Raw genomic sequence first — 23,139 nt, 5'->3', positions numbered from 1 at the left:
ATAGATTATAATATTAAACTAATCATTTCATACGTATTAGTGTATTACGTGTATGGTATGATCATAGTATAACAACCATATTCACTATAAGGTAATCGATTGTCATTTCTTATTCAGCTTTATTTCGACTTTAACTTGTAAGTAATAATACTATGTAGTTCTTATAGATACAAAAGACTCTTGACTACTTTATTACAAGTTAACATAACAATGCCGATAAAAATAAAATATTAACAAATTAATACACTCAATAAATTAGTACAAAATTTGTATAATTGAATTATATATAATATACACTGTGGCCCAGTGGCGGCTTGAACTTTTTTTTTCTTGACTCACATTTAATATTTTTACACCAACCACCCTAAAAAATTTTTCACTGCTCTCCAAAAGGTGAATTCATAGTTTTTTAGTGGATAAGTTATGCCAGTTATAGGTATTTAATTGGTATACACAGTAAATATTATATAACCCTGTATCACCCCTGAACCAATTAATAATTGCACTCATATTACATATCAATATATGCATTACATTTAGAAAATATTATGTAATAATACATTATATTCTAAATGTTAAGTATTAAATGTAATATTTCAACAATAATCTAAACTAAAAATTTTATTTAATGATATTAATTTAAAAAAAAATTCATGTGATACCAGTTTGTACTTTGTATGCACTAACCTGTAGTTATTGACAATTTCAAGATAATTTCTTATTTCTTACTTATTTTAACGGTTTAAAGTCAATTGTGAAAATTGAGTGAATATAATACAGTTAATTAATGTGGATACATTATTAATATAACCATGAATCATGATCCTCATGAGAAAAAAAGTTAACCTGCTCCAACTTAGTAAATTTGAATATTTTTTATTGAAATAATTACATTAAATTGGAATTCTTTTAAAATAAAAGTAAATAACTTATATTATGTTATGATATTACTATTTATTCATTTTATTTGAACATAAGGTGTGATTTTAGTAAATCTGAAGAACAACCAAATCTATTTATAGCTTCTTCAATATTAATATCTATATCCTTTTCACAACTTAAAAGAATAAGACTTTCAAGTCGTTATTCACCCATTGTTGAGCGTAGTCTCGTCTTTCACTTTTATTTTTGTTAATAAAGTATAAAATTCGTCAGTATGACAGACAAATCTCGTAGTGTTCTTTCGTTCTATAACTAATTGCTACAAATCTTTCCAAAACTCTACACCAACTATTATAACTAACGTTAATGTTGGCTGTTACTGTACGACTTACGCTGATACACATGTAGTCCATATAGAGCTGAACATTATATTTCTAATTGAATTACCAACTTTTAAAAATTCTTCAAACTAACTTTCACAACCACAGGACACCCACCCACCCACCCATTAATATTTCTATGAATCACATGATTCAAATATACCTCTTTCGAGCCGCCACTGCTGTGGCCTATGGGTACCTCGTACCTATAATACTGTAGTTTTGATTTGTTATCGCCCTGGCCCCTGTTACGGATCGTAAAATATTATCATTTATATCGTAAGTAATTCGTAACTCTGCCCGCTGTCTGGCTCTGGACAAACGGAAACGCTATGTACTTTGTATACATATAATAATATAATATATAAGCTGATATAAGCTGTGCGTGTAATGAACATTGAACAGCATTAATTGTTTTAAAATAATTAAAATAACACATTCAAAAAGGACATTAAAAAAATATACTATAATATTATATTTTGAAATCAAGTTGATAAAAAATATAGGTATACCACACAGGGTCACCGAACCAACTGATTTATAGTGTTTAGTACTTATATAAGAAATCAAATATAACCATGGTATATAATGCATTTTTGTGTGTCAAATATTATATTATTAAAATCTAAAATTTATTTTAATTTATTAATCTAATTACAAAAAAAAAAATGAACATATATAAATAAAAATAATATAGTTAACTAATATATTTATTTATTGATCCTGTAGATATAAATTAAAAAATGTCATTGTGTATAGTTTTGTATACAGTTTGTAAGAGTATAATGGTTTAGCAGCGTTATATTTTTGAAAAAATGTTCCTATTAAATAATATAATTTTTCGCGCAATTGTGCTAAGATATTATTTATATCAAAAAAAAAATATGTATTTCTTTAGATGAGAAATTATCATATTATATTAAAAAGAAATTTAAAATCGGATCAAAATGAAAATGAAATAATTATATTAATATTGACATTTTAAAAGCTGAAAAAAAATTAATTATAATAACAACTATATTTATAAAAATTGTTTACCATTATAATAATGTTATCATAAATTATTATAACAACAAAATACATAAACAAATAGGCACTATAGGTATGCGTGCGCTGGTTCAAGACCTATATAGTGCCGTGACTGAGGTCTCACGGCAATGTAAGTGGGTGCCCGTGGACCGATAGAAACTAAGCAATGTCAAAAAGAGCACGTATATACATAATAATAATATAAGTATAATAATAATATAAAAGTATATTATAACCAAAGTGAACACGAAGCAGGCGGCGTAATAAGGATACGGTTTGGAGACAAGCAATAAACGATTATTTACGTGCTCCTCAAGTCACAATGTATAATGAAAAATCATATTAAACTTGCATTTTAAATTATAATAATATTGTTATACGAATGCCGCTCCTCACTTGCATATTATACACAGTATTATGTAGGACGGCTGCTATAGACGACGCACGATACGATGCTAAAATTCCCAAGTGGTTGTCATCTCACCGCGGTATATTATATAGGAGAAAAAAATGCGATGATCATAATATTATGGATTTATGGGAAACAACTACCACGTCGATGGTGAGAAGCAACTAAATAATAAACATAATAATATTGTATTGTGAACTATAATATTATAAAGAACAACTAAAAAGTCATATAGTTTTCTTTATAAATCGTGCGTTCTATTTTCCCATCTATATGATAAAAAACTCATTAATAATGTATAAACTATGTTATTGTCTATATAGCCATTGTAGCTACGGTAACCTATAATAGCTTATATTATGTTTCCGGTATATAATTATTTTATTGAATGTAGATTAAACGCCTTACCAACGCCACATTAGATAATAAAATGGTCAAAAGACAATAACAAAAACCGCGATATGGTCATATTATTATACCCAAGTACGCGTATTTAAATATTGACAAGTCCCGTATAATACCTACGGATAAAAACGTTTAATGTAATATTAATTCAGCAACAAAGTTACACGAACAACATTTTTAAATTACATGACAGCTAAAACGTTTTTCCGTCGAATTCGTGTGTATAAAATTAATCAATACGTTCCTTATACCATTATTATTATTATTATGTATATTTTCTTTCGATAAAACTAATAAAATATCCGTTCGAGTTAAAAAATATGTACGAGGCATACAGCACATTGCATGATAAACAATATAAGAGTTAACTGAAACAGAGAGATGCACGCAATATAATATGCGAACAGCGAAAACGAGTCTGGTAAAATCGAGATGCTTGTAAAATATTCGACATAGTATAATAATATTACACTATCGAACGTTAGAACGACTCACATATAATATGCATCGATAAAAACGTAGTGGGACAGCTGTCGGCGGCGCGGACGCATAAACTCGATATTCGCATGTCGCAAAATCGCAACGTCTATGAAAATAACCTTTGTCACTTAAACCATATCGTCCAAAATGTATCATGTGGAATGAAATCGTGGATTATTTATGAATTATGAGTATATTTGCAAGATCTTTTCCGAAAAAAATTCAGAAGTGTCCCCCGATGTTCGATATCAGCCACAAGCCACAAGCCCACAACATCGTCGCCAAATTCACAACCGTATAGTGTATACCTACTACAGTACTACCTACCAGTTAAAATGTACTATACGGAACCAACAGGATATACATAATATTATATATTTATATATACGAAAAACGTTGATTGACAACGCTGAACGCAACAAAACCACAAGCTAGTATGTAGATTACAGAGGACCAGGTCACCAGGACATTTTTTCCCCATGGGAGGAGGCAAAAAGACGTATAGGTCTCATCTTGATGATTATCCGTTATTCGTATCCGTGCATGTATGTAGTATAGGGTTTGTAGGGTCAAAAAAATGTTTGTATTTTAATCGCGCGCATTTGCATTTATATTTGTGATATTAAAATATTTTGGACGATATGGTGTCTATTTAGTTTATGCCCATATGCGATATGCTATAATCTATATTGTTATATAAAATACATACGAAAATAACATTTGGGCGTTAGCATGTCTGCGTGTATAATAATAATACTAATATAATATAATGTCCTCCTGTTGTGTTATAGTCGTTTAACGTCATTTTGTATAAACGTCGCTGCTCTCCGGCGACGTGACACGACTGCAACTGCACGCGAAACTAAATATTATTTGTGTGATGAACGACGACTGTATCGTGCGACATTGAGATAAATTATATGTATGCTATTCGACATTCGTAAAAATTAAATGGAGCAATAAGAGCATAATATAGTTTCAAATAGTAATATTATATATATTTTATAACAATAATTTTGTGTTCACTGTACGTTATTATTTCTGTTTACCTACTCTTGAAGTTCGTGTGGTACGATAGTACGGTACCTATACCTGAAGCTACCTACTATAATATAATAAATACATTTCTATAGTAATAAGACAGTGGATTTTATCTCTCCGCGGGGCACGAGAGCTGGGTTCGTGTGCACACGAATCTAGGATAATACGAATATCGTAACCTATCAAACAGATTATTCGTCGAGTTTTGGCTAAGTATTTAAATTGTACACACTACACGTATAATATGATGGTGTTGCATTTTTGCCTAGTGTTATAATGTTATATACAGTATAATCAGGGCTGGATTGGTTAGGCGAGCTACCGAGGAAATCCTAACCTAACCTAACCGAGGAAATGGGCCGCTTAAAGTTTGGGCTGGTCGTGTGAGTGTGAGTGAAAATAAATTCATGTTTAAAATACAATTGGGCCACTTATAAGCTCGTAATAATTATAGACGTAATTTTGAGCTTCTAAATATGTAAATGGGCTGCTTAGAAGTAAAAATCTCGATGGGCCGATACAGACCAATCCGGCCCTGAGTATAATATATACTAGGTAGTAGGTAGGTTACCTAGTTGGCTACGTTTATGTACTTTCGTACTGTACATAGGTGTATCATTATGTGTTAATTTAAAGAGACCAGATATTTATTTCGTGAAAGCGGGACACAGATATCGCATACCTACCCAAAATCTGAGAAAGGGATGAGCATATTATACAAATAGGAGGGGGTAGGAATAGTGGGGTTCCGCAGCCTGCAGGTGAGGAGAGCTGAAGTACTTATAAAATACAAGTTAAAACCATAGTAATAATTTTAGGTCATACAACTAATAATTTCCTAATAAATAAATCTTTTAAAATATACAACTCTTTATTAGAACAGCGCCTTGTGTCTTTACAACATTAAAATAAAAATAAAGTAAACTACGCATACCTATATAGAAATTAGTAAGTACTTACATGTTAATGTTAATCAGTGTTAATTAAGTATTTAATTATTTTTGTGATAAACTGTGAAAATTAAGATTACATTGAAATTGTGAAATCGGAACGTTTAATATTAAAACCGGCACATTTATTTTACAATTTATCAGGACACCCGTGACCCATTATACTGATATATTGGTAGGTAATACTGCCTAAGTTGGGAAGTCTGGTCACACTACATTGTAAGTAATATTATACATTAATGTATGTCCAACTGGTCGATTTTCGTATTTGTCGAATATATAATATTATGCGTTTGTGTATATAATATAGATTTATGTATAACAATACACTGTACGGCTATAGTGTACATGATATATTGTGTAACGGTGACTATATTATTATGTATAATAATACTCGGTCCGATGAATTTTCTAAAATATTATTATTATAATATTATAATATATTATAAGTTATAGTATTATATAGGTATGAAGATATAGTAGTCTGGCCGGGGCAATTATCGGGAAAAAGAAAACCCGGTCCCGCCGCACCTGTTGTTTGCGGGACGACCATTAAAAATAAGAACGAGAACAACACAGCACCGACGACGACTTGTCGAACACCTCTGTTAACGTCCTGCCCGCGCGCTGGACACGACACATCCGAACACGATAAAGCTTTATTACACACACGCGCGCCGCGTCGTACAATATCGGAAATGGCGTCCTATCTTCCCAAACATGTACCTATACCTATATAATAATATGTATATTATTATTATTATACCATCGTTACCCGCTTGTATTTTATTGTTTGGCGCCCGCCGCCGATCACCGTGTGCCGGTAAATTATTATCATACATATACCTATGGAAGGCATTTATTTATATGGTATATACTATATTATACTTATGCGTGTAATCTCGAGAAAAATTCTCTCTTTTTTTTTCGGTGTGAATGTGTTCGATTCTTTCTTTATTAATATTATTCACACAAATACCGTCGGTCGGAGCACCATAAAACGTCGCCCGAACCAGATAACGCTATTAGAGGACCATATCGTCGGGCTCGCGCGAGCTAGCGCGCCGGCTAATTAGTTAGGTCGGTCGTCGTGTTCTCCACTTGCCGCCGCGGCAAAGGTGACACACAACACACACACACACACACACACACACACACACACACACACACACACACATCAACACACCAGTACGCCACACTCGTACTCACGAGCGACCGGTTTTCGGCCACTGCAGCCGTTAATCAAGTGCCGCGACGCTGCAGCTCACGCGTATAGCACAACCACGAAGACTGAATAGTGAGAGAATAATATAAAAAGAAAAAAATCCGAACACAAGGACGAGCTTTGTATTCAACAACTAATATTTACATATATATATAATATATATTATATTATATTGTACGGGATTTGTTACTCGTTATTATATTAATTTCACGTTTATTCATACACTCGGACTCGGTCTCCGAGATGATTGCCAACGGATTGTCAACTGGTATGTTATTATACCTACTTACGAAGGTCCGGAGACAAATTCAATGGATGGTACCGTACAGGTACCACTAATTAAATTGATGCTAACGATAATGGAATCGTGATGTCGCTCGGTGTGGAATCTTTTTATAGTTTGTATTATGTATGGGTACCGTGATTTTCGTTGGTTTGCTGCTATTATTACATGTATAAAAAAATATTGACATTATTAAATAATAATCGTTCTTAATTTATTTTCAGCTATAGTGGTAATTAAAAAAGTGATTTACGAGATTTTTATTTTTGTTAAAAACTGGTATCGAAAATGGGTCGTAGATGAATTATATCACTAAAATATAAATTTTGAACTACAAAAATCATTTCCTAGAAATAATCGCAGTTTGAAAGGTTGTTTACCATTTGTAGGTTCAACGTTTTGTATTTGTTATTAATATTTTTGTAATATTTTAATTACATTAATATAATAATAATATAATATATCATACGGGCAACTTTGGCATCAAATATTTGCCTGAGTAAATAAGTACCTCCTATTGGTAGGTATTAATGGCATTGACTAATTATTCCTAATGCACAAGTATGTTGTCTTGTGTACCTATAATTATTAAGTATAATAGATAATTGTATACCTGTTATAAAGTTCATCAATAATTGTCTGTCGCGTGTGCATCGGCAAATGTCTTTATTTTTTTTTTTGTCTTCTATCTATAATAATGGTTAGTAAGTACCCATGGAATTTAATTATTTTCCAATTCTTATAACGAGTTCACATAAAGCAATTCTTGTAACGACGATAAGCCGATTTTACGATTGTGAATTTTATGTGAATATGTGATGGTTATAAGAACGTAGGTTTATTGCTGATGCCACGATGCGGTTATTTCCAATTATACATCAATGCTGAAAAATTTATTTTCATCTTATCATCATAAACTAATGTTGCGGGAGTAAAAAAAAAACTGTGGCGCGAAAAATGCTGACTGTCGACATTGTTTTATTGTTGATAAATTTCATATTTTAATAACACGAGCAATGGACGAGGTCGCAATCACATTGTTTCGAGTCCGGTTATCACTGCGGGTGACCGTCTACACCCCATACCACTAACTTAACACAGCTTATAGAAAACAATTGGACGTGGGCGGATAAAACTGTTGTCAAATTTCATAGTTTTTTTTATTTTGCAGTAAATCCTATACCGGCTATATACCATAATATTTTAAATGTATTACATTATGAAATCATGTTATCATTGTAAGGAAGTCGTTACGTCAATATGATTTTTATGTTTTTGATAATATAATAATGATATATTATACAATATGCAATTTCATACAAATACAGGATGACACTATTATAATGAGTGTCTTGTATTAAATGGATCACTCCGTAGAATCTATTACGTATAATTCATTGTCATAGTAATTAATAATTAAACCCTGCATTTTTTGAATAAAGTAAGATCAATAAATATAATATTTGCATTTCATATTTTTATTTTATACTTATTTGTAAGTATATTATATATTTGTTTTAATTTAATACATATACGTAAATTATTTATAACTCAAAAATGTTTAGTTTTAATTAAATTTGTTTTAGAAATATTCACTGTCAAAAAAAATATGTTGATTTCTTAAAAACACAAGGTTTTTTTTATGGTGAAACCAACAAAAGTTATGGGAACAAATTGTATGATAAGGGAATCACTATTGAAATGTATAAATAGTTGCAAACAGTTAAAATTACAAAAAATTAAAAGTAAAAATGATAAAATTCGATTATTAAAAACTAAAATGTCTGTATTAAACGTTCAAAAAAGAATTAAAAATTATGAAGCCGGTGAAAACGAAAAATCTTGTAACTATAAACCAGTTGATTTGTCAAAAAGAATCATAGCTAACAAGAAAGTGAAACACTGCAAAATTAAAACTAATGAACAATTTCAGTGTCCAAACAATATGGAACCTGAAAAAAAAACTAAAAAAATTCCATCAAAAATTTTTAGTCGAAAATTTTCAAAGTATAAAGATGTTCAACAAAAGTTAAAAGCTAAATTCAAATCTAATTACAATAGTAGTGGCAAATTTGATCAAAGCTCAACTAAATATAAAGCATACGTAAATAAAAATAAAAATAAGAAAAATAAATCATTTTTGAAATATTCTATGTGTAGTTTTGGTTTTAATAGAAAAATATTAAAAAAAAAACGTACTGTGTGTCCAGAACTTCCAGGGAAAGGGACTTACAATCATCGGTTTGCGTATGATGACGCATTGCAGTTACAACGGAAAGGTATTGAGGTAGACGTACTATATAAAGTGAAAAATAAAACTGACTCTATTTATGTCATAAATGGAGAATTTCTATGGACGAAGAATAAACGATCATCCAAAAAACCTAAAGCAGTTATAAATACTGCAGATAAAATAAGACAAGAGCAAAAACTTACTGAGTCGCTAATATCATTATCATTACAAGAAAAGGCTGAATTGGCTAAAATGCTGAAAGAAAATGCACAGAAAAAAAGATTAGCTAAAATGGTTTTGTTACAGAAAGCAGAAGTTGAAAGAGAAAAAAAACTAAGACTTGATGAATTTATAAGGAAACGAGATTTGGAAAATATAGAGAAGGACCTTCGTGCTAAGGAGTTAAGCAAAACAGAAAAATTATTGAAAAAAAAAGCAAAGGATGAAAAAAGAAATCAAAAAGAAATGGAAATAGATATTGCAAAATATAATGCTGAAATGGAAAAATTAAGACGACTGAAATTGCAACAAAATATTGCGTCAATAAATAACAATAATGATGATATGAATACCACACATAATGAACAAGTAATAAACCAGAAAAATGGCTACGATGGACTTAAGGTATAATACAGTTATTTAAATAAGTTTTTAATATTTTAATAATATAGAATTATAATACCTACACAAACACACAATATACACTGCTATAATACCAATGGGTAATTCCCTCACTCACGCGTTATCAGTTAGTTATAAAATAACTATCCATCTTAAATGTTACTTATCCAAAACTGATTTTAGATGTTGTAAAAATTATAAAAAAAGAAAAACATGTTGAGTTAGTCAGTTGTACTCACAGTATATTTTTTATGTTTAAAATCTAAACGCTTTTCGTCTGTATTATATTGTAAAGAAAAAATTTTAAAATATTCCATATTTTTAATAATAATTATAATATAGTTGCATAATTTGTATTCAATGGTATCATACAAATTATAAACAAAAAAATATTCGATTCAGGCTAAACAAAATTCATGCGTGAGCCACCTTAAATACAGGGGTTGAACAAAGAAGCTAAAAACAATCTCCTATAGGCTCTGCAGGGAATCCAATTGATGGAACTCTTGTTTTTTATTGAAGTTGACCGAGTATAGTTTCTGAGATTAGCCGTTGGCAACAGTTACTTGCGTTCATTATGGTAGCGCGTTTTCGTTCGTTTGCACGAAATTCCTACAGTCGTACATTTTCTTGTCGCGTCATCAAAAAAAGTCATTCGTTCGTGTCTCATACTATAAATAAAAGTAGTTAGGTACTTATCTAGTTATATAGTACCTTTATAGTTTAAATTATAATCAGTGGCGTGCTCAGGAATTTCTGGGTAAGCCGGGGAGGGAGGGTTGGCCACACATTTTTATAAAGTTCGAGGGGTGGAAGGGTTAAACGCCATGACCCGGGACCCCGGCACGCCTTTGATTATTATAATATATAGTTTTTATTTTAACCCCGATACCGGATGAACGTTCAAATTAATTCGAAATAATGAAATATACGAAATACAATAAATTATATAATTTGTTATTACTTATTACACGCGGATTTATTATTGTATTGAGTAGGTACCTACTTGTTTTAAAATTAATTATACTTTGTATTAATGTATTGTTTATGAGATGTTTAATATTAGTTTGATTTTAAAATGTTTTGACTTGTTAAATTTTAAAAATTGTTGTATACAAATTGTAATTTAAGTTATTACTTGAATTACTTAAGTAATCATATCTAAATAAATATAAAGTCAAGGTCTTAATCTTAAAAGATTTAAATTTTCGAGATCCTTTAAACATTATTAAAATTGTTGTGAATATGAATACTGTTATGCAAAATGTTGTTGAAAAATACCTAAATAAAAACCATTTTTAGTAGTGTAGGTACTTAAAGCTTATGAATTGTGTTTTTCGATAACTTAACTTTTATTAATCATCTTTGATCACAATCACCATAAACATATGTCTTTTTTTAGGTATGGACCAGTTGCGCCTAAAATAAAATTTGTATTTTAGGGTCAGTGTACCAATTGCGGTGCTTATATTTTAGGTCAGTATACCAATTGTGCTGATATACTTTAGGTATGTTTATATAAAGTATAAACTAGCCATTAGGTATATTATAATTAATGTAGGTACTAACTATTATTGACGTTCATTGCATAACAATTGAAAAATTTATGAACAAATCGTTTTTATTAAATCTGAAAAAAGCTATTTATTTATATATTATGAATAATTTTTAATTATACACTGGAAATATACTGTAATATATAATAATATTATAATAGTGGTTTATTTAATTGGAATTATAATATGTTTCCGTATATTAGATTATAATACATGTATTATTAATGTTCATGTTCATTATATTTCAATAAAAATATTGTTATAATATGTGCAATTGAATAAAATGAATATTAAGTACCCTGAAAATTACCGAGTGCAATTATTGAAATTATATCGACACAGAAAATGACCGAGGGCAATGGACATATTTAAAAAGGTCATTTTAAGCGCAATTGGTAAACTCCTCCTTATTCGCCTAACCGTGGCATAGGGGTGCACCACTTTCGTAAAGATTGCCTCTATTATATTTTATACCTACCTACTATAATATTACTCTATACTCTATTATATTATAATATAATGATTTATTATAGGTACAATAACATTTTATGATTCATTTTGTAATATATAATACCTATTGCTTTATAGTGGACATTATTTTTATTATTTCTTTAGGTCATTACTGATTCAAACATTATTAATGATATCGGACGATGGGCATTACAGAATGATGGCATCTTTAACATGTCATGGTTAAAAATTGTAGCTCGTCGGATTGATTCTTTGGATGGGCGAGTAGATACAATATTCAAGAATAAATGGATGCAGATTGCCATTGATAAAGTGGTCGATGTAATGACAGAGAAAAAACTGATGTCTGATTTTTATAAAAAAGATTTAAGTCACCGAAAATTGTTGTGCAATAAAAGTGTCCAGGTGAAGTTTACCTTAATTTATATAATAACTCATAAGTTAGTACTTAGGTACCTAACGTGTTTAAAAAAAAAAACAAAATTATTTATATTATTACCTATATTAAATGTAAAGAAAAAAGTATTCTATTTCTTTAAGTATAAAAAAAGGAGAAATATTTATTTCGGGTAGGTAGTGAACGAATTAAACGATTAAGGTTAATAGTTGCTTGTAGCTATACCAATTAACAAGTTATTTGTGAACAAAAATTACAAAATATATATTAATTATTATGGTTATATAATTTAGGTAGGTATTAAATATATATGAACATATTTATATTGATAATAATGTTATAATACATCTTTATATAATCTCCGGAAAAACTTTTTCGGTTTGAACTAAAAATATGTTTTGTATATAGAAAAAATTATCACTCAATAACAGCTGACGTTATTAATGCATATATTTCAGACATAAATAATTGTTCAGGTTATATCGTCATAAATTTAACCGTCTCCAGACCACTACGCGCTACTCCGCACATCGATTGTAATATATTATACATTTATATCGGCAGCAGTTGAATATAGGAGTGAGTACCTAATATATATACCTTACTCTGTCGATAAGAACTTCCGGTAGAGTTATTCCATATTTGTATAGTTTAAGGCGAATGGTCGTGAAAAATAAAAATATAATTTAAGATAAAAATAATTTATAAATTTTATTTATTTTTGTTTTTATTGAATATACAGGCCGGAGCCTTTTTGAATAAATTGAATAGGCATTGAAATATAATTTTTAATTTCCGTTTTATAGGGATTACAAAAGAAAATTTTATTTTACAATTTTTGAATGAAAAATAAAATAACAATACGAAATAGATTATAGGTACCTTTGGCTAATTAGTACTTATAATTTATGTAAACGATAATCAAATAATATATTTTATACGATAGTCGATAATAATGAAATGATAAATGTAATTTTGATATATAATAAGAATAATATTATCCAAAATTCAATTAATTACAAAAAATTATATTCGTTTAAATACGTTTACACTCTGTTAGTTATTAATTATTATAGTTTATTATTATTATTATTATTATTATCATACATTGATATTTTCAATGGTGTCGTATAATAGAACGTCTATACACTTTACTTCTATAGTTCTACAGTACCTACCTAATAAGATCAAATATTGAAAATATTCAAATGTTAAAATTATATTAATATTTTGAGACTAGTCTTCGTTAATTTTTTATATGGGTTCAACAATAAACGTTGTAGTTATAACTTATAATATGTCATGTAATAGATTTTATAAAGATTAAATCATCAATAAATAAAATTGAATACATTTAGTTTCATGGAGTAATGTACAAAATGTACAATATTTCTATTTTCTTATATTTTACGAAATAAGATAATTATCTAAAAATGTATTTTGTGGAGTGGATAATTCTGTTGTAATTCTTTCGTACCGAGACAAAGTTTACCACTCAAATTATAAAATGGATTTTAGGAGCATTATAGTGTGTACTCAAAACCCATGTTTTCTTTATATATCTACATACGCTATATTTAGGATTTGTGATGGTGATTGAAATTCGAATGGGTGGCTAAAATTTATTGTATAACCAATACAATGGCTCAGAGTATAAAATAATAATAGATTTCGTTTGTATTGTTTATATTGTGTACAGGTATCCCCTAGTTTTGTAATAAAAAATAAAAGAATGATGAAATGCCACAAACGTCATACTTCAATCAGCATTCGCAAGTCTCCTAAGTTCTCCGGTTGTCCGGGTGATGGTCAAGGCGTTAGGAAACTGCACAAGGTGATTAAAACAGAAGGCAGCTATTTTCAAGTGATCAGCGTGGATGCCTTTGGGTCATATTGGTGCAAGGAGTGGATGAATTAAATTTGGAATCGTGTGGGTAAACCGGAAGTAACGGAAATAATATTATAATATGCTGCTATTCTAATTTTGAATGACCGTTGTGTTTAATAAATTATAATACTCGTCAGATATTATATGTTTTATTACGCTAAAACAAATCGACCTGAGCCTATTCTCAGGTTTGTACACGATCAGTACATTTTATTTATCTACGAGTATACCTAAGTAGAGTAAATATAATAAATAAATATAAATATGATAAATATAATATATTAATATATTATAATATGATATATTGATATACCTATTGGCTATTATTTATTATATTATCTATCCACCAGCCTGGTAGATGACACCTAACCTACCATACTATAATTATACTCTGAAAAGTCTGATCTAAAGGGTAGGTATCTACTATATAGTTACAACCAGGCACGTATATAGGGCGGGTCGGGGGTTCCCCCTCCCCCGAAAACTACTATGAACCCCTCTAATGTTAATGGCCGGTAACTTATTGACCTTAATTAAGCTGGTTACACACTGAGCGGGTTGTCCGCGCGGGGTCGCGGTTTTTATCCGTGGTGGATAACCACCAACAACTAAACATTATTGGCATATTCATATACATATTTGTGTGTGATTTTAAAAAAAAAGCAGAACAAATGAATTATATATATAATGATTTAAAATTCTTTAAATATTATAACCTTCGTTTAAATATTATTCGTCTTACATGGCTACAGGCTACATGTACAAACAAAAATATAGAAGAGATAGTTTTTGAAATAGGTAGGAATATAAATGGGGACATCTTGAGTGTCTCGTTTTTAATTTTTACCTTTTTCATAGAACGAGTGCGTCCACCTTATTGACAAATTATATCCAGTTGCCTAAGTGCACCCACAGTGAAGTGATCAGTTACCAAATTAAATTGAATAGCCCAAGTGCGTATAAAACTCAAACTTGAAAATGGGTCATAAAATAAAATAAATAATAAGAAGCAATAAGCATATATTTTTAGGGAGTAAGCTACATCTACTTGTGGAGTCAATGGGTGCACCCTAAGTTCAGAAATGAACTATGGAATGCACCCGGGTTACGTAAACAAATATGACCTTTTTTCTAGGGACGCACTCGGGAGATATCTTATTCCGGGCGCACACATTAAATAAGTGTCATTTGTCAGACTTGTGTAAAACACTTTTTAAAAGTATTTCAAATACATATTCCGAATATTTATGATAATAATATTCCTAAGTATTTGGAATACTTCACTTTTTTTTAGTAGATTTAGATTCCAATAGCAAAAATATTATTTTTTCAATTCTGTGTTTACAAATGAACATTATTATAACCTCGATAATACACACCTATCTGGCTATCTATTAGTTATAAATTATATTCAAATAAATATAGTTAATAAGTAATAATTAGAAATATATAAGAGTATACTAATATAAGAAAAAAAATATTCCGAATACTGTACTCAGAATACTTGTAAAAAGTATTTAAAAGGTATTCGAAATACTTTTGGGACGCACACAGGAAAATTCTACATCAATTACGACACTTATTATACTAATAATTATAGTCATTAGTCAGTATTGCTGTATTTGGCGTATTGGTGTTAAATGTAGACATTTGAATGCATACAAATTACAAATATACAATAGACGTATAAGGAGTAAGGACGACATATGAATAAAACAATAAACACATTCTATACAGTTCAGTGGTTGGAATTGTATAACATTGGCTTTACTCACTGAACAGTATTATATTATACACTTCAGTGGCTTTACCTGATTAATAATATAATATCAGATATTTATATGTCGAGATTTAGACAAGCTGACTGTATTGTCTAATGTCTAGTGTTCAAAAAATAATGATAAAATAAACATCCCTACATTATAGCATCTCAAAATTCCAATAAATGTATAGAGCGTCATTCTCTAGTGAGGCGATGGTAACTAAGGGTGCACTTTTTAAATTAAACTGGTTTCGCCCACAAAATTAATAAAACAACAGGTAGGTACAATAGTATTGTAATAAAATTTACATATAAATGCTCCATAAGGTAGAACTGTTTTGTTCGAAGTACAATTTATTAATGACGATGAAATGTTCATTTTATTTTTTAAAAATATCGATCTTGAATCTTAAATAATAAAACAGATACGTGGCCAGGATATAAGAATTGAAGACAGACCCAATTATAAGAAAAAATTGTACTTACACGTGCATACACATTTTTTTAAGGGAATTTTTAATATATTTTTTAATATTTACAGTTAATCATAATATTCACCGATATAATATAGTTATAAGACATAGGCAGTAGGCACACCTCATAAAACGGAAACATTCACTCGCGGACTCTATTAGTCTCTTGGCTCACGACTCAACGCAGTTATATTCATATTTCAATGTTCGGTTATGTTTTTTTGTTTTAACCTGTTGGCTGTTAATTCAAAAAATAAATTTATAATATCTTGTTTTTAATTTAAAATGCTTATTTTGAGTACCATATTATAGTGGTTCAAACCCACGCCTGGACAGTGGACACACCTCTATTACATAAACCTATAACCGATAATATCGGAATTCCGATACCCCAATATTGCCAACATCGGTTCGCGCCGATTAGCACCCCCCTCGATAACCATTGACCACTCAGTATTAAAATTCTCAACAAATGTCAACGAAATTTTCTTTCCCAGAATTTTAAACAAATCATAACCACAGATCTGTGATCATCTGATGATCTGCTGATCTGTAAAATTGCATGTCTCACTGCTTCAACAGTTCAGGCGACAATCGTTTTTAAGTGACGCTTGTTTTTTGTCTACTCTGCGTAGTATTCAATAATTATTCATTTATTCAATCCAAATTAATTAACAGCTACTGCTCCTACACAACGAATCCAGTCAACAAATCTGGACGTACGGAATATGATACGTTTGAGTGTTTGACACCGGTTGGATTCACTGAAACCTGTTGCATACACTGGAAGTGGTCTTTTAGAACCCTACAAATGATTTTACATTTGGACATTTGGACATTTAGTATTTATTTTAATAATATTAAAATTAAGGTAAATATTTTCATAAGTTTTTAATACTAGTACGAATTTTTTTGTATGATAATTGATAATATATGAAGTAGACAACTTGCTTATAAGTATATATTTTTACTCAGTTTAGGTAGATATTTCAGTTGCAAGTATGAGACAATTGACTGTGTATGTGGAGAGTTTACAATGCTACAGCTGGCTAATTGTTATTCAGAAAAGGCGGAATGTGGAATAATAAGTTCAAAAATTGTATTCAAATTTTGTTATCCAAACATTTACAATTTCATTGGAGGCCTTCAAATGATAAATGCCATGACAACTCTTAAAGTTCTCAAATCAAATACCAACATGAATTTCCATCATCAAACAATCTATTACTGTGAATGTATACTCTGTTCAAAATAAGACGATGACCCGGCGGCCGAGTTGTGCGCATGGGCGTGGCTTTTGTTCTATAGTAGCACCAAACGCGACTCCGCCGACGGGAGCACCAATTAGTCTAGTATCGACTGTTGATGAGTTAAAATAATTTAAAATACATTATGCGTTTTGTTTGTATGTCTCTGCCGCGGTCGCCAGGCGGTTTACGAACACTGTAATATAATATTTTAATGTATATTTTTTATCATATACTTAGACCATGATATTAAGTAAACATAATTGAAATATTAATTTGTTTATTAACAATAGGGTAATATAAATATAAAAAAAAAATACGTATACGTAATTCATAAATTAAAACTATTTTTGTTTATATTATTTTTTAAACACAATATAATTGTATTTAATATATATATTATAAATCTCTAAAACGATCGTCAAAATAATTATCACAAATGTGTATACAAAATAAATTACATAATAAATTAAAACAATTTTTACAAATTATATACAATTAAAAATCGGAAGAATCGGAAGTCTCGCCTGTTATTGTGAGTACGCAGGGTTCCAAGTTGTCAATAATTTCGTCCATATTTCGGTCGACTTCGGTCATTTTCTCCTCCTCCTTTATCACGTGTTGAATGAAATTTTGCCAGTTTTCACTGGTAACACGTTCAATTGCAGTGTTTAAGAGAACTCTAACGTCATCAATTTTGAATGTCGTATTATTTTGTTTAACATAGGTTTTCACCATTGCCCATGCTAATTCAATTGGGTTTAGCTCACAGTGGTAAGGTGGTAATCTTAATACTGTGTGCCCGGCGTCTTTTGCCATGTTGTCGACAACATATGACGTATACTTGGATTTTATTTCTCTGACCTTTGTGAGCAATTGTGGTTTAAACATTGGCCTATCAATAACAACACCTTTTGATTTCAACCACAATAAAATGTCGTCCTTTTTTGATGAAGATGTCGGTATTTTTTCAGTCTTTACTGAATGGTATGGGGCGTTGTCCATCACAATGACCGAGTTTTGTTCGAGACGAGGAATTATTGACTGAAACCATTCATGAAAATGGTCACCATTCATTTCATCATGATAATCGCCACTATTTTTCTTCGACAGAAAACATAAAAGGCCACCTTCTAAAAAGCCTTTATGCGACCCAATGTGCAACACAATCAATCGTTTACCCGTACCTGTCGGGTTCTTCGCACCAGTTGTCAGACCTCTGTTGAACGCATCATGTTTTGACTGAATGGTTTTGTCGACCCATAATTTCTCAACACAATCACCTGCATTTACCCAGGTTTCGTCAAGGTAGTATACCGTGCGACCTTCTTCTCGGTATTTACGAATGTCGTAGATGTAGTTTTGACGCCAAACAAGCAAGTCTTCCCTCTCTGTTAAAACGCTGCATCTCTTCCTTTTAGTGAAGACGAAGTCTAATTTTTTTATAATTGTATACAACGTGGTACGTTTGTAATTGGGAAGCGCTGGATCGTCATTCACTGCTTCCAAAATTTTGTCGATCGTAGGTAATTCTTTTCTTAACCAAAAACTATGTACCTTTTGACGTAACGCATTTCGATCTAAATCGTCAATCTTTTCGAACAGGCACTTCTTACTGCGTTTCTTATCAGGAGATTTGACACTTCCGGTAGTCTTATATTCAGAAATGATTTTACGCACTGAATTCAAGCCAATGCCCAATGTTTTCGAAATTTCAGCCATCATTATCTTGTACTGCATATCTGGGTTTTTCATTGTTAAGTCCTTGTATAAATTGACAATCATCATTTTTTGACGACTCAGTATCACCTAAAATTAAAATAAAAAATATTTTAAAAAAAGTTCGGTAAGTGGATGTCGCTCTGCTGTACAGTAGGTTACAAGTGGGTCACTGTAATGGATTAAATGAATATACTATCATTGTATAAGAAAAACGATTCTGAGCGAAAACGGTCAGTCAGCCTATGATATTACCAAGTATATTGAATGATATTATTGTAAATAAAGTAGTTTATATATAACCTATTTACGTGGAACCTTGTTTTAAATTTTCAATCCTTAGCTATAAAGTTGAAAATTTTATAAATTTTTAAATACAAAATAATTATTCAATTTTAAATTTGATAAATTTTGTCAAAATTCGATCTTTAAATGCTTATAAAAAAAATGTTGCCTATGTATTTTTATAATTTATGAATGGGAGTTAGAACAACTTATGTGGACCCTTCTATTAAATTTTCAAGTATTTTGTCCCAGCTTAATTTTTTTTATTAACATTTATAAAAAAAAAATCAAAGAAAATCGATTATTTCAAATGCCTATAAATAGATTAAAAATTAGTGAAATATTTTGAAAATAAAACTGTATAAAGAAAATGTAAATTTAAACAACTGGTAAAATTTTCAAGTTTCTACGACTTATACTTTTTGAATAATAACAAATATCAAAAATCGTTTGGGGCTAAACCGTTATTTAACGCGGTTTTGTAAAAATTTAACTTTCAAACACTCCTAAAAATTTTTTGTCTTAGTCCGGTAGAGTTTTTTTTACAGATATTTAAAGAAAAACTTATGGAGAACCTTGTACCAAATTTTAAAAACTTAGTTCTAAAAGAAAAAAATTTTATGATTTTTCAACCACAAAATTACTTGCAAATTTTCGCAATTTTGACATACTTCGTATAAATTTGAACTTTAAGCACTTATAAAAAAAAATTGTGACTAACGATTTTGGATTTTTTTTTATCACTATGAGAACAACTTATAAGAAACCTTGTATTAAATTTTCAAAATTTTCTAGTCAACCAAAAAATTTTTATCGTTATTTAAAAAAAAATACTTAGAAAAATTGAAAATTTCAATTGTCTACTCACTTTTCCTGGTACATTTATTCTTTTTGGTGAAATAGTATCGTCCATATTCTCCATTTCAGGAACCTCATCTAAACGATCACTCATTGTAAATTGATTTACGTAAAATTTGTAAACAACGTAATAAAAAAAATAAAAAAATAGTATGGTATAGTTATTACACAGAGACAAATATAAGCAAATACGGTGGTGTTACAACAGAGATCACAGCACAAATGCGTTGTATCAGTGAAATGTACAATGTAAGATAGTGCTGCCGACGCACATCCTGCAGGGGGATATCAAGCAGGTGTTCTTTTAGTTGTTCTTTTTGTCCTCTAAGGGACGCACATTCCAATAAAACCCACCAAATAATGCACAACGCACATACGCACATTCGCCAGCGCCGTATGCATGACGCACGCACGCACATCCACTTCACGCGGCGTGCACATCCCACCAGAGCCTCGGTCACGTGATCGATGCTCATGGGTGGAGTCTGACCGCCGCCCGACAAAAACTGGTCGCCGCCGGGTCATCGTCTTATTTTGAACAGAGTATAGACTGAACAACTTAGGTTGGTATATATTTCATTGAAAATTACTTATGTAGTTAATTAATTAAGTTATTATACATTTTTCTGTAGTATATAAATAAATAACCCATTATTATATAATGTAAAAATGTTTTTATACTAAACCGAACGGTTATAATCTTTGTTATAACTGTATTGCTCCATAACTCAATTAGTAGTATTTATAAGTATATTAATATAGTAGTATTAAATATTAGTATAATGATATATTATTATCATATTCAAATAAATATAAAATGTATGAAATGATCAGTGGCGTGAGTCATGACTAAATAAACAGGCATGATCACCAAAAAACCAATTTTTCCTATCACTGCGCATTTTCCCCCCAGACTTGGCAGTAACAGTAAAATTCCTATATAATAAATTGTTGTGGGAATAACATTTTTCTCCATGATATTAGTTTTTATTTCAAGTCTGGGGAAGTATAAAATATGCGTGCAGTTATCTAGCGATCATGCCTGTTTATTTACTATTTAGTCATGATCAGTGCTAAATGTCCTCTTCGGGTTAATCACGACAAATTATAGTGGTATGTCCATAGATAAAATATGGGTATGTCAGCAACTCGTGATACGCATGTCTGTGACGTAAGCATTTCTCCAACAGGTTGACCGTCGGAGTGGTGGTGGAGTCTTCGGCGGCGGCTGCTATTGCGGCAGTGACGGCAGTGGACCAATGAGAGAAAAGCTTACGTCACAGTACATGGCTGGGCGGAGGGTGGGTGCGCGATTTGTTTCTAAACCGGTAATATTGCTGACATACCTGTATAATTTGTCATGGCCTCATGGGGTTAATACCACCGAATATATATCATATGGTAGGAGTATCAAATGTCATAATTTTAATGTAGAATACAATATATTTTATTCCATAGGATCAAATGGTTAGTAAATAGTAATAGTTTCAAGTTTCAAAAGCTCAATAATTTAATTTGCATAGAATTATAAACAATTGACTTACATAAAGCTGGATTAGCAGATTCAGGTAGGTATATACTATTATATGTTCTTAAATTGTTATTTTTATTATTGAAATAATTAAAATGTATTTTTGTCATTCTTAATTTGTAGTTTGTGACAAGATTTTGATATCATAATGAAAAACACTTTTTGGAGATATTTGGAGAATCCGTTCATTTATGAAATTATTCTTCATTCAACTGTTATTTAAATTCATTGTAAACAATTTAATTTACTCAGTAAGTCCAGTTATATATAGCATAAGTGAGTAAATATAAACATTTTAGTTTTTACATTTCTAATTACTATTTTAGATGTTTTAGATGTTATTTTAAATTCAATGGAGACATTCAAATGAGTAATATTTCATTAAAATAAAATATATATATTATTGCTGAATATATCTAACTTATTAAACCAATAAGTTATTTTGCATGTTCATTATTGAGTAAGTTTTTCTATAAAAGTATACAAATATTAAGTTTTTTATATAATACTCTGTAGTAGTGTAGTCCATTATATATAAACTAACTTATCCCGTGCACTTTGTTGCCAGTAAAAAAAGAAAACTCTTAAAATAATATGATATGAGTTATTTTGGGTGTAATTCAACTCAGCCACCCAACTGTCAGATCGTGGACAAAGTTCAACTCCTCCACCTTGGCAAGTAATGTTGTACATGATCAAGCCCGGATTAAGACCTTCAGGGGCCCAGGGGCCAATACACTTTTGTGGTCCCCCATCAATAAAAACAATTCTTTAAAATTATAAAAGTAGGTGGTAGTGGTGTCGTATGCTATCTACGCACTGAATACTAGTGTCGTATGCTATAATACCTTCTAGGAGATCGTCAACCTAGAGAAGAAATTGTAGAATCAGGATCTAGCAGTTCTGATACTGATACTGAATTAACTAATCGAAATTACGGTGTACGCGTACAGGGGCCGTGGGTGTTTGGAATGTGTTGTAGACGTGATAATATAGTGGAACGTCGATTGTTTA

At 30.4% G+C, this 23,139-nt stretch overlaps 2 protein-coding genes across 2 annotated transcripts; one reads left to right on the top strand and one right to left on the bottom strand.

Moving 5' to 3' along the window:
- Window positions 1-8,726: 8,726 nt before the first annotated feature.
- Window positions 8,727-14,280, top strand: LOC132949925 (uncharacterized). Its single transcript, XM_061021049.1, has 3 exons — window positions 8,727-9,941; window positions 12,110-12,370; window positions 14,062-14,280. The coding sequence occupies exons 1-3, from the start codon at window positions 8,727-8,729 to the stop codon at window positions 14,278-14,280; spliced, it is 1,695 nt and encodes a 564-aa protein (XP_060877032.1).
- A 3,779-nt stretch (window positions 14,281-18,059) lies between these two features.
- Window positions 18,060-21,142, bottom strand: LOC132950366 (uncharacterized). The gene is made up of 2 exons (XM_061021787.1): window positions 20,605-21,142; window positions 18,060-19,541 (listed from the first exon to the last, which is right to left on the bottom strand). Exons 1-2 carry the CDS (start codon window positions 20,686-20,688, stop codon window positions 18,231-18,233), a joined length of 1,395 nt encoding a protein of 464 aa, XP_060877770.1. The 5' UTR covers window positions 20,689-21,142; the 3' UTR covers window positions 18,060-18,230.
- Window positions 21,143-23,139: the final 1,997 nt, after the last annotated feature.

Source organism: Metopolophium dirhodum, chromosome 8 (genome assembly GCF_019925205.1).
Source record: "Metopolophium dirhodum isolate CAU chromosome 8, ASM1992520v1, whole genome shotgun sequence".
NCBI classification, from domain to species: domain Eukaryota; kingdom Metazoa; phylum Arthropoda; class Insecta; order Hemiptera; family Aphididae; genus Metopolophium; species Metopolophium dirhodum.
The sequence above is the reverse complement of the archived record's forward strand: the minus strand, read 5'-3'. Positions and strand labels throughout refer to the sequence as shown.